Source organism: Lytechinus variegatus, chromosome 14, assembly GCF_018143015.1.
Source record: "Lytechinus variegatus isolate NC3 chromosome 14, Lvar_3.0, whole genome shotgun sequence".
In the NCBI taxonomy this organism is placed as follows: Eukaryota; Metazoa; Echinodermata; class Echinoidea; order Temnopleuroida; family Toxopneustidae; genus Lytechinus; species Lytechinus variegatus.
The window spans coordinates 6464025-6477293 of NC_054753.1; the positions used below are offsets into that span (position 1 = coordinate 6464025).

Here is a 13269-nt window from a genome sequence, read left to right on the forward strand (position 1 = left end):
TCTTCGTACAAATGGGAGAAATCTCTAACATTGCAGATTCCCAGAGATTTTTTTCTATAACAATGTTGTGGTCATATGACTAAATGATGCAGATACTTGCTCTGCAACCACATTACAGCGCAAATGTGCTTATTATTGGTTAGTCAGTTTTGGTGAGTTGGAATTGAGAGGTCTTCCTAGCCTTTGATTTATCAGCAGAGTCTAAAAAATGGTTCCTTTATAACACTGCTTTCATCCCATTAAAATGGGGAGGGGGAGTGGAGGCTCCTGTCCTTGGACCCACTTCCAGACTTGCATCATTACCAGTTGATCAGAGATCCTCTCTTGCAATGGAGGGTAGTGTTTGGAGAGAGTGTGTTACTGGCCTGAAGACCAACTTCCAGAGTGTCCAGAGTTCTTAGTATTACTAAAGGTCGTATGATGATGCCGTTAAGGAGATGAGAGTGGGTGCCTTTGGCCTTACAGGGGGAGTTCACCCTGAAGAAAGTTTGTTGTAAAAATAGCAGAAAAAAATATTGGTGAGGGCTTGAGGAAAATCCACTAAAGATTAAGAAAGTTATTAGAATTTAAATTTTGGATTTGTGACATCACAAACGAGCAGCTGCCCTATATGTTATGAAATATAAAATGCATGAATTTCATTTTTGATTAGTTCCTGAGGACTTATTTTTGTTTACTCTTCATGATCTGGTGTGAACTGATTTTCTGTTGACGTACAAAAGGTACAGTGAAAACAACTGTCAATTTTCTGAGAAAATGACAATTCATTAATTTTTTTTACCATTCACTATGTAGGAATGCTGCTTGCAAGTGACGTCACAAATCAAATCATTAAAATTCTAATAAATTTTAATTCTTTGACAGATTTTTCTAGAATCTTCTGCAATATTTTTCTGCTATTTGTACAATAACTTTTTGTCAGGGTGATCTTCCCCTTTAAGACCAACTTCCATAGTGTCCAGAGTTTTTAGTATTACCCAAGATCTTATGATGATGCAGGTTAAGAGAGGGGAGAGGGTGCCCTTGGCCTCAGACCAACTTCCAGAGTTCACAAGAGCTAAAATTACTTTGGAATCGGGATCACATGACCATACAGCTCCCAGTCGATGAAAGACCGTCTCCAGAATCTGAAGGCAGCCGAGAGACGCCATCAAGAACTCTCAAGTTGGGTAGAGCATTGAATATCCTGCAAGAGAGGGGAGAATTGTTGAAAGTTAAGCATCAGTCATGATGACGAAATGTTTGAATGAAGTACAATGCAAAGGAACTTGATTGGGGAAACTGCGAACCTGTCTACCTATCGGTAAATTGTCAATTCGTCGGCTGCCAACTCGTCCACTCACCACATGGTCTACTATCATTTAGTCTAATGCCATTCCGTCCATCATCATTTCGTCTAAAAATCATTAGGTTCAATCATCACTCTGTCTAATCACCATTTTGTCTATGACCATTTCGTCTCAAAACCAGTTGGTCTGATATCCATTCATTTTCATTCATTTTGCACAATTTAACTCTTAGTCCAACTGGACCAAATGGTATGTGGACTAAAATGGCCATTGGATCAACTGGTTATTAGATGGAATGGCATTAGACTACATGAAAGAAGACCATGTGGTGAGTGGAGGAACTGAGAAGACAAGTTGGCAATTGGACAAATTGGCATTAGACAAATTGGAAATAAACCTACATATCTGCTTTATCTACTTTCCATCTGGTCTCATCCCACAGTCTACAACCTGACCATCTACTAACCATTTGGTCTAATTGCAATTCTGCCCATTTACAATTTTGTCTTATCCAAGTTAATCCAGCTATACTGATTTTGTCTAATATCCACTTGGTCTTACACAACTTAGTCTATATGGTTAAACTAAATGTTTACAAAGAAAATTTTCCTTTGACAAAGTGAAGAATATGAGGCCGCCATCAATTACAAGCTTAACCGCTTAACCGCGGTCTCCTGCATTCATTTGTTAATGTTCTTTTTTTATTATAAAAATGTGAAGTATATGCCCACACCATTTTCCCCTAATTATGTATTATGTTTATATTCTATACATTTTGGATTATTTTGTACTTTACAAACAATGTAAATATTTTTAATAATGTATTGTGAATGCAGAAATAAAAATAAAACAAATATAAATGGAATAAGACCAACTGGGCATTAGACTAAGTGTGAAATAGACCAAGTATACAGTAGACCAAACAGCAATCAACCAAATGAACAGGAGACCAAACTGGTCTAGCCCTTGTAGTATACTAAGATTATTTGAGAAGTAGACCAACAGCATGTGGACCTAGTGAATATAAAACCTGGATTATATATCTCTTTCATATTAATTGAATATTCTTCTTTATATTCCACATATTAGCTAGTCGATATATCAACTGCACACACATGTAATGAGATATTACTTTCCCATTACCAACAGGGTCCTGTTGCATAAAAGTTACCATCATGGAAACTCTGCCATTCGATGGTAACTACCATGGTAACAATTCTAACAGCTAATCAAAATCAAGGATTCCATAAAAGATACCATTGGATGGCATGGTTAAATAACTTTTATGCAACAGGTCCCTGAACTGTAAATTTAAGCATGTTATCTTTCCTGTTGTGACATTCAGTAATTCTGCAACAGCAAATTCCAGTTTAAGGACAAAGACACTTTTCTCTGACGTACATAAAACATTCAAGCCAAATATTAAAGTGTGACACTGAGGCCAATTAATAGGGTACATCCACATCCATGGCATGGCCTTAATGCCCTAAGTATTATCTTAAGCCCTGGTGAACGTTTCATCAACATTTTTGTCTGACAAGTTGTCAGATCTGACATCTTTCCTTACTTTTCATTGGCTGAGGAGCCTTGTTAATATGGTAACTATGGAATAAAAACATGTCGGATAAAAAATCTGACAATTTCTTTCATGAAACGCTCCCTCGATATCTACCTTTGTCTGTAGTTCTCCATAAAGCAGATGGGATTCCTTCTCAGATCCAATGTTTCCAGTTGTGTCTTCCGTAAGACACCAATGTTATCAAATGAGTTGATGGAGTTGTCGCTGAGGTTGAGTACTTCTAAATTAGGACATCTGGGTAATTTCTAGGTAAGGAAAACATTGAAAACAAAGATAATGAGAACACAAATAAGAAAAAAATAATGTATTGGATTTCTTGAAAAAAATAGAATATTGTATATTGATAATCATCTGAGCTTATTTTGGATTGACTCTAAAATCAATCAATTCTTCTACTGGAGAAACACTACCTACATTTCTAATCATACAATTTGGGGAACGATCATTACACCACTTTCCTCCTAAGCTCCCAACCAGTATGGTCTAATAATTATTTTCAACTTAATGTGACTTTGAAAAAAAAAATTAAATGTACCTTTTTAAAACAATCTACATGTAGAGGACATTTACTTTTGAATCCTATATGTAGGTCTTCCATCATTGATATAATAACCAGTTCATACATTGTTTGCCTTTTAAATCAAACTGAATAAAGTTTACTTAATATACCACATATATAAAATAGAACATTCTGATAAATGATAAGCAAATTTAATCACTGTCTTTTTTAATGATTTCAATCATATTTTTCCTGCTGCACATGTCAGTTTATAATGATCAGTAGGACATTTGGGAAAAAAACTTGATATTTGCTAGTCCTTAGATCTTAGCAATTTTCCTCCAGTTAAAAATAACTGCAATATTTATTTGTATATAAATTGTCTTATTCTTTGTCATCTATTGTGAATTCTTATTACCTTGAATGAGGTGATGAAATTCTTGCTTGCATTCAGTTCTCTACAACTGTTGAAGAGACAAAGAAAAATTTTTGTTCTCTTGCAAAATATATACTTTGCATCAAATTGCATGACATTCAATAATGTTTATATATACAGTATTAACTATTCATGTAAATGAGGTTGTATATAAACACTAACACTGACAAAAATCATACTATATATATATTCATGCAATTAATTCAAGATAAAAAGTAGGATGTACATCAAACTTCTTTCCAATGCCTTAGTTGCATGAAATACGTAGTATGATTTTCGTTCAGAAGAGATGAAGAAGCAACCCGGGTCTAACGTGTTGTATTCCCTTTCAAAAGGTAAGTCCAGATGATCAGATTTATTTCTCTTTCTTATATTCCTAAACATGTAATGTGTAAAATGCTAGTTGCAAAAATCAGGGGGTGTTTCACAAAGATTTAGTACGACTTACGTCGCACTTAAATGCCCATGCGTACATTATATGCAACGTGCGATCTTATTGATAGATACGCAGTAGTACGCATCCTCATGACACAATCTGACCAATGCAGTCAAGCCTTTCATACCGTACCCAACTCGGTATTTAAGTGCGACTCTAAGTCATACTTAAATCTTTGTGAAACACCCCCCAGGAGTATCATGATCTTACCAGTTGAAAGTAACGTCTGAGAGATCAACGATATTATTATCCCTGATCTGTACAGTCTCAGCTCTGATCAATCTTTTCATGATGCTATGAAGGTTCTCCCTCTGGTAATCATGTTGGAGATCTTGAAACGATAGGTTGGCATGCTATATAAAAAGAGATATATCAAAGAAACTATTAGAAGAAAACAATCGAGAAGTGAAAAATTATCCCAAAGTGTAAAAAAAAATCAGTTCCTTTGACATACTATAAAATCTACGAGGTCTAATACTTTTTATATATATATATATATATATATATATATGTGAACCATTTGTAAACATATTTTTTTCAGCCATTGGCTGCCAAATGTGTATTGTTTTTTTGGAATAAATAAACCATGAATATATATTATTTTTCCCACTACAAATGTGCATTTTGAAATGAATAAAAAAAGTTCAATTTTTCAAAGCATTCTCATTATTATTTTACACATAAAATAAAGGGGAAAATGTAGAAAAAGGCCTATGAAAATTTCCAAAGCTGCCAAATCAAAGATTAAAAGATGATCAAATAAGGCTTTATATAGACATTGCAGTGACTTGGGATTTTCTCAGGCTCTTGTATTATAGGGGCAAAATCATCTCAAGCCCGAACATATTTTTTTCCTGTGATACTGAGATTTGAAAATGAATATATATTACCTGTGTATTTTCCCAGTCTTCAGCTTGCCTCTGGTGAGCCTTCCTCTCCTGACCGGTCTTACCATGGTGAATCTTCCTACCTTGATCATCCTGGATCCTCTTAAAGAGTTTCTCCTTGACTACCGGTGCCTTACGAACCCTGGGGAAGTGCAGTTCACTTCCCTTCAGGTCATTGTTGCGCAGCTCATGCCACAAGGTGTACCTGAAACGCTCCGATGGGAGCTGAATAGGAGTAGATAGCTTACGGTTTAACATTGTCATACATGTATCTCAGTAAAAATCTTTGAATATATTTACATGGTACAGAAAGTAGGATTTGTTTTCTTCATGTCATTATTCATAAATTGTGGTGAATCAAATTTATATTTCCGTCAAACACTCACTCAAAATTCTTGCTCATCAACATTTTTCGTTCATGGGAGTGCACTCTCTATGATCCTGATCTAATTTGGAAAAATATTACGTTTTTCCATTCAGATATTTGTAATAACAAAGCAAACTATTAATTTGAAAATAAGAAGATTAACTTCAGCTGAAGATGGGAATCAAAGGGATTGAGAATGATCTGATTCTATAACGTCATCAGTCAGGCAAAACTTTATACATAAAGTCATGCATATCTTCAAAAAATCTTTGTAAAATGGCCCCTGACTAATTTTTGCAATTGATGTCTTCCAGCTCTAGGGTTATGTCACCACTTACCTTTGGTAGTTTGACTAGTTTATCCCCTGATTGGTCAACATCTTTCGGTGAGCTAACTGTGATGATCGGGACTGCGTTCCAGTTGCTATCGGTTTGTTTAGCATCATTGCCTGGGTAGGCTGGAGGTCTGTAATTTTTTTAAAAATGCATTTATATATAATTTATAACTATTATAAGTGATGTTTCTCTGCTTTATAAATTTTTATGAATAAATGACAATCTATTTTATATGACTAGTAAAAACCAGTCTTTAAAACTATAAGCTTTCTAGCAAGATTTGTATACCCTTGCCTAAAGATTCTTTTTCCTAACTAAAGATATAGGGAAAAAAATCAATATTCTGACTTGAAATTGCCAAAAAAAAGATGTGAAAGTCAAATTTATTGTTAAATGGTAAAAAGTAATAAACCTTAAATGGCCATACAATAGTGGAGGGGGCAAGACAGTTGCCCCAAAAGTCTTCATATCATAAACTTTTTATTTAAAAAAAGTTAGCATGATGTGCCAATTATGTGCCAATTCTGGTATTTTGCTGCTCAACACAATGGTTCTCCTTCCCATATTTCTTCATATTGTGCCCCCTCTCAGGAAAAGACAAACCTGGGGAGCGTTTCATGAAAGGACTTGTCGGACGTTTTATCCGACAAGTCCTGTTTTATCCGACAGTTACTATAGTAACAGTGCTTCTCAACCAACCGGAATCCAGGAAAGTTCTCAGATCTGACAACTTGTCGGACGAAAATATTGATGAAATGCCCCCCCGGGGAGCATTTCATGAAAGGACTTGTCGGACGTTTTATCCGACAAGTCCTGTTTTATCCGACAGTTACTATAGTAACAGTGCTTCTAAACCAATCGGAATCCAGGAAAGTTGTCAGATGTGACAACTTGTCGGACGAAAATATTGATGAAACGCCCCCCAGGTCTTACGCATTGCATACAACTTGCTATAATGGTAAAGTTGTCATCCAATTGTAATTACCAAGGTTTCAAAACTCAACACCCTGGTCCCAATTAAAACCAAGGGGCCGATTGCACGAAAGGGTCTTGCAAGGACCGTCTTTCGTGTCGCCCATCTTTTATGATGCGCCATGTGAAACGCATTTTAAATAAACCATCTGCAAATATATTTCATTCGTCCTTAAAATAAACAAAATATTTGTTTATAAAATGATGTGACATATCATGAAATTGTATAAAATTCGATTTAAAATCAAGCTAACGAATCTTATTCTTTATCATAAATTTCAGAAACACCCCCGCTTATAGCGTATCATAAAAGATGGGCGACACGAAAGACGGTCCTTGGAAAGACCCTTTCGTGCAATCGGCCCCAGGATTCCATGTAAGTTACAATGGGATGGCAGAGTTACTATACATTTATAGTAAATTTAAGGCAATGGGCTCAGGTGTGTGGTCTTCATTGTAACACAGCTACATGTATTTCACCTAAAAAAAAAAGAAAGTGTCTGAGACTTGTCCATAAATTCTAAAAACAAGCATTTCTATTAAATAAATTCAATAGAAAAATCATTACATTTCACTTGTATAACAAGGTGGTTCACCAGTTTTGCCTGATTTTAATAAAATATGCAAAATTTATCTTTTGACACCCAAGAGGACTTTTGACCTCATCATCCTCATGAACACACATTTGGTATCAGCCTTTTTGTACCAAGTATAAACATGAATGATGCAGAAATAAAGAAATGAGAGCAAGTTGAACAAAAACTTGATCTTTAATTTTTACCTTGTACATGACCTTAAAGGGGAATGAAACCTTTGGAAAAAATAGGCTTGTGTAGAAACAGAAAAATTAAAGAATAAGAGTAAAGAAAGTTTGAGAAAAATCAGACAAATAGTGAGAAAGTTATGAGCATTTGAATATTGCAATCACTAATGCTTTGGTGATCCTCATATTGGCAATGCGACAAGGATGTGTGATGTCCACTGATCTCTCCCTTATCTGGATGGGAACAATAACGCTGATTGGCCTATTCCGTGTTGAAGCACCGGAAGTTGATACCTCCGCACGCCGAGTTCCCCCAAAAGAGCCAAAATCGAAGTAGAGTCTGGTTCACGACAATAGTATCAATCTTAATTATACTTACCAGATCAACTCTTATAACAGCACTTTTCAATGTGAATTTATGCCTAATACAAAGTTTAAGATGTCGTCCTGTGCCACGTATAATTGCACTTATCGTGACGACCGTGGAAACAGAGAAAAGGGGATTACTTTTCACAGATAAGACAAGCTGGTGAACTGCATAGGTGTAGACTTTATGTAGTCCCATGTGCTCAAAATACATGTGTGGTAATTCTAAATTACCAGAGCAAGTTTCCAAAACTTTAAAACTCCAGGGGGGGGGGGGTAATCGATTGTTGTGATTTCTCTGGAAGCGTGATGAATTTAAACCATGATTCAAATAAATATTCAGTTTATTAATATTCACAAATTATCAGTCATGTTTGGACAGAAGAATATCACGAGACACGAAAATACTGACCGTGTAGCCTGTATTCTGAAATTTGACTTAAAGTAAAAACTGAAAATCTGCCGTTTCGGAGGAGTTAAAAAAAAATTGCGAAGCATTGATCCTGACCGAAATAGACTGATTTTTTGGACAAGGACGGGATCTACAAGGTATTCTGAAAATTATTTTATCTTTTATTCAGTGAAAGGACAATGAAATTTACAAGCTAGAGGTACATGTACGGTAGAAATAGGACTTTAGGGGGTTATGTAACTTGTGGCATGTGAATTTGTGATATTTCTCTGTCAACAATAGATCGAATTATTTTTTCCAAGAACACATTTTTTAAACTAAAGTATGTAAAAAAGACAGTAAGCTACAGAGACGGATTTACAGACTTCAGAAATTTCACAGAACTTATTTTGAGATGCTGAATGTCTTCAAAGAAAAAAATGTCTCGGTGGAACAAAAAAAGGGGGGTTATCAACCAGAAATTTAGGGGGTGACGCAAGAGAAATAACCTGACAAGCAAAAAAAAAGGTTATCAACCCAAAATTTAGGGAGGGATGCAAAACAAATGAAATAATCTGACAATTAAGCATCGAAAAAAAGAAGTAACCAGAATTTTAGGGCGGACCACAATGATTTTAGGGGGGTCCACCTTAGGGGGGATGCAGGAAAAAAATTGACAAGCAAAAAGAACAAAAAAAAGTTGTCAACATAAATTTTGGGGGTCTATCCCCCACCTAAAATATAGGGGGACAGGACCCCCCCCCCCCCCCCCCCCCGCTTCCGCTGCCTATATGAACAAACTGGGTAGAGGATAATTGAAGAGGGTCGATCGATGTGACAGAAGGAGAGAGAGAAGGTCAAGTCCAACTCAGAAAAATATTGATTTGAATCAATAGAGAAAAATCAGACAAGCACAATGCTGAAAATTTCATTAAAATCGGATGTAAAATAAGAAAGTTATGACATTTCAAAGTTTCGCTTATTTTCAACAAAATAGTTAAATGAACGAGTCAGTTACATCCAAATGAGAGAGTCGATGATGTCACTCACTCACTATTTCTTTTGTTTTTTATAGTTTGAACTATACAATATTTCAATTTTACGAATTTGACGATTATAGGACCTCCTTGCCTGAAGCACAAAATGTTAATAATGGAATACCAACCGAGATGTGCATATAACTGTTAAGTGAAATGAAGCGAAACTTTAAAATGCCATAACTTTCATATTACATCCGATTTTGATGAAATTTTCAGTGTTATGCTTGTTAAATTTTTCTCTTTTTATTCAAATCAAGTTTTTGTTGGGGTGGACTTGTCCTTTAAAGGGCGAGTCCACCTCACGGAAACGATTATTTGAATAGAGAGAAAAACCACACAATAATGCTAAAAATTTAATCAAAATCAGAAGTAAAATATGAAAGTTATATTTCAAAAGTTTTACTTAAGCGATGAGATTTTCGGTGTTACACTTGTTTGATTTTTTTTTTTTGGGGGGGTGGACTTAAATTAAAGGGGGTTTCAAGCCCAGTGTTATAAGCCTGCATAACCTAGAAAATTGCCAAAATCGTCGCCCTATCGATCCTAAGAGGTTATTTGGCAAACCTCCAAAATACCCCTAGACAAGTCAAAGATTTTATCCATTCTTCCTTAGGTGAGAAAAACACCAACCCCTTCAAAATTATGTTTCCGAAATGTACTGGGAAAGTACCATAGTTTCAAGAAAATTGCGAATTCTGGCACCTTAAATATATGAAGTTTTGTTTAAAAAGCAAGAGCTTTAGTGTGCAGACAGCTAGCGTATCGCTCACAATGCATACGCTAATGGAGCGATCGCGTTCTTTTTGGGGGAACTGGTATGGCGGACAATAGAACTCGCTGGCTTCAAACAAAGGACCCTCCCCGCATATCCAGTTAGGGGAGAGATCAGTGGTGATGTCACTGATGAACAACTTTCCCTTTGGTGGACTATAAAATACCCTCAAAATGTCTCTTTTTGCTTTTTCTTATGATGATACAAACTCTTTATCCATGATGTATTCTTAAAAAAATATGTATTACATGCCCTCATGTAAACAGAACACATGATTTATGGATAAATGTGATAAAAGAGGCAATTCTAGTGAAATATATACTAAAGTAATGGGGAGAGTTGACATCACACATCTTTGTCGCATTGCCAATTTGCTATCTCCATAGCATTAGTGATCGCAATATTCAAATGCTCATAACTTTCTCATTATTTGTCCGATTTTTCTCAAACTTTCGTTGATCTGTTTCTTTGATTTTTCTGTTTTCACACAAGCTATCTTGTTCCAATGGTTTCATTCTCCTTTAAGACTCCATCATCCTCATGAACACACAGGTTGTATTACTAGGATCATAATAAGTACCAAATTTTCATAATTGATGCCAAATTAAAGAATGTTAACTTACATGTATTACATTAATTCATGCTCAATTCAAAGTTAAAGGGATAGTCTGGGCTGAAGATATTCACATCTAAATTATATATAGAGTGAAATTCACAGAGCAAAATGCTAAAAATTTTATCAAAACCAGATACAACTAAGGAAGTAATTTAATTTTAATTTAAAGATTTGCATTATTCTGGTGAAACAGTTCTCGGCATGTCTTCATGAATATTCATTATTTGGGCTGATGATGTCACTTCCCCACTTTTGTTTTCGTATGTTAAACATGAAATCATAATTGTTTCATTTTTTTATAAATGTGTAAATTATGTGTCTCCATTATGATGAAATAACAGCAAGAAATAACTAATGGACTTAATCAGTTGTCTATCAAAATGTTTTAGTTCCTTGTAGAAATTTTTTTAACCTAATTCAACATGAATAAAAAAAACATGTGGGGATATGAAATCATCAGCTCAGTGAGCCCACCGAAGGAATATTCATGAAAGACATGCTTAGAACTGTTTCACTGAAATAATGCAAATCTTTAAAATTCAATAAACTACATGTATCGTTATTTGTTATCCAATTTCAATGAATTTTTCAGCATTTTGCTAAGTGAATTTTACTCTTAACATCTTCAGCCAAGAGCATCCCTTTTGATTTCTAAGGGTACAGACATGGGACCGGGGACCCCCCCCCCCCCTTCATACATTATTCTCGTTGTTGCAATTTATACATACATGTATACCGTATCCACTTGTTGGGTGTCTAGACAGTTTGTGTGTAGAATCTACAGACATCAATTTTATTTTTAAAGAGAAATTCCAGTAGTTGCAGTAAACACTGATTTCATGAGAAAGTCTGTAAAACAAGGCTTAATTGTCAGTACATGTATATCATCGAGGATCTAGATCTGGTACAGTTACATTAACTGAACTTTGTGAAATCTTGAAATCTACGCTGAAAAATGTTCACACCGAAGATCCCCAACACAGATAAGCGCACGTGGGACAATGTATAATTATTGCTTAGAGCGTCGGCCCGACGCCCTACCCGAATCCTGTGCTTATTTGCGGATTTCTCAGCAATTACACAATTTCTTCCAGAGTCCTTTGGCACATGTGTTTTATTTATACAAACAGACACTTTGGTGGTCATTTCATTGGATTCTGTACGAACTCATTTTGATATCGTTACCAAAACTAGCATTTACCTTTCAACAGCCATTTGGAAAAGTTAAGAAGCAAAGTCTCATCATTTTTAGTACAAATGTTAGGCAATATCATACAGAACAAAATTGATCATATTGAATTCATATTTTTAGTGTAATCCAAAGATGGCTTCAAAACTTTAAGTGTCCCTGTCCTAGTTCTCCTACTTAAAAAATATGGTGCAAAAAATGTGTAGCCACTCAGCAGCAAGCCCCCCCCCCTCCTGGACCCAGAACCCAGGCTTCACAAAACCTTGTTTCACCATTGACACTCACCATTCTCACACAGACAGTCACACTTTAAATATCAAAAACTTGAAAATTAACTGAACAATAGTCACAGAGCACTTCCATTTCACGACAGACCGCGGCACTGAGAAAACATCTATCATGCAACTTCAGATCCCGGTACATGCAATTCTTAAGCATACATTTTCAACGAAGTCAAGACTACACAATCTCGTGATAAATAAATTAAATTGCCCATGCCTTTCATTGCACATTTGTCCTATGTTGTGTGCTACAGGCTACAGCAAGTGCGAGTGCGACATAGAAATTATTACACAATTCAAACGTTTAAAATACAAAAAAAGTCCAGCGTTAATTTCAAATTCAATTCAACTTACTGTAACGTCACGTCCACCATTTCGCGAAGAATTAACTGCGTTAATATATCATTTTTAAGGTAGCAATTTCAATCCAAGACGTTCCACTTCGAGCCAGTCGAGTCTAACACCTACCGATAAGGTAGCGTACTGCGTACCTCTGACGTCATAATTGCTATGGAGCTCTAGCGCTCCCTCGATTTGATTACGAATCGATCTCAACATTATATCCGGCAGGTGTACTTTTCACTATACATGTAGTATGTTGTGGAAAACTGCACAAATACTGCAGGCGTTCGTGGATCAACAAGGAAGGGGGGGGGCGTATTAAGGAGCCCCGAACTACCTTCATTTGGGAATGATGGCCTTAGGACCCGCCTTAGGATGGGACACTGGGGGCTTCCTTGAGTCAACTCTTTTCTGGAGACCAAATCCTTCGTCAGCTGTAGGCCTAGTATACGTGGTTGATGTATGCCCACATCCCTTTTTTTCATGTTCTTTTGTTTTGGCTTGTTAATTGTTTTGGGACAAAATGCAGTCTGCCTATAAAAAAATCCTGGATTTGCCGCGGTACTGAATATATTTAGATTCAAGGGAGGTGCAAAAAAAAGGAAACGAAGCGAAATGGAGGGCAAACGGACCGGGGGTAAAGATCGAGAAGGACTAGGGAGAAATAAAGCGAAGAAATTAGGTGAATTAGGAGGGAAAAATACTAAAA

General features: G+C 35.9%; 1 protein-coding gene across 1 annotated transcript; it reads right to left on the bottom strand.

Annotated features, from left to right (window-relative positions):
- Nucleotides 1-600: 600 nt before the first annotated feature.
- On the bottom strand, nt 601-12696 carry LOC121427252. Its single transcript, XM_041623573.1, has 7 exons — nt 12573-12696; nt 5832-5958; nt 5130-5351; nt 4450-4592; nt 3786-3831; nt 2962-3113; nt 601-1186 (listed from the first exon to the last, which is right to left on the bottom strand). The coding sequence occupies exons 1-7, from the start codon at nt 12590-12592 to the stop codon at nt 1081-1083; spliced, it is 816 nt and encodes a 271-aa protein (XP_041479507.1). The 5' UTR covers nt 12593-12696; the 3' UTR covers nt 601-1080.
- Between the last annotated feature and the right edge of the window lie 573 nt (nt 12697-13269).

What these genes read in the sequence shown, in the direction of transcription:
- LOC121427252 (XM_041623573.1), bottom strand. Translation starts at nt 12,592, where the DNA reads ATGGTGGACGTGACGTTACA. An exon ending in ATGGTGGACGTGACGTTACA is followed by an intron (nt 5,959 to 12,572) that starts GTAAGTTGAATT and finishes AAAAAATTACAG; the next exon opens with ACCTCCAGCCTACCCAGGCA. An exon ending in ATTTCATCACCTCATTCAAG is followed by an intron (nt 3,114 to 3,785) that starts GTAATAAGAATT and finishes TTCCTTACCTAG; the next exon opens with AAATTACCCAGATGTCCTAA.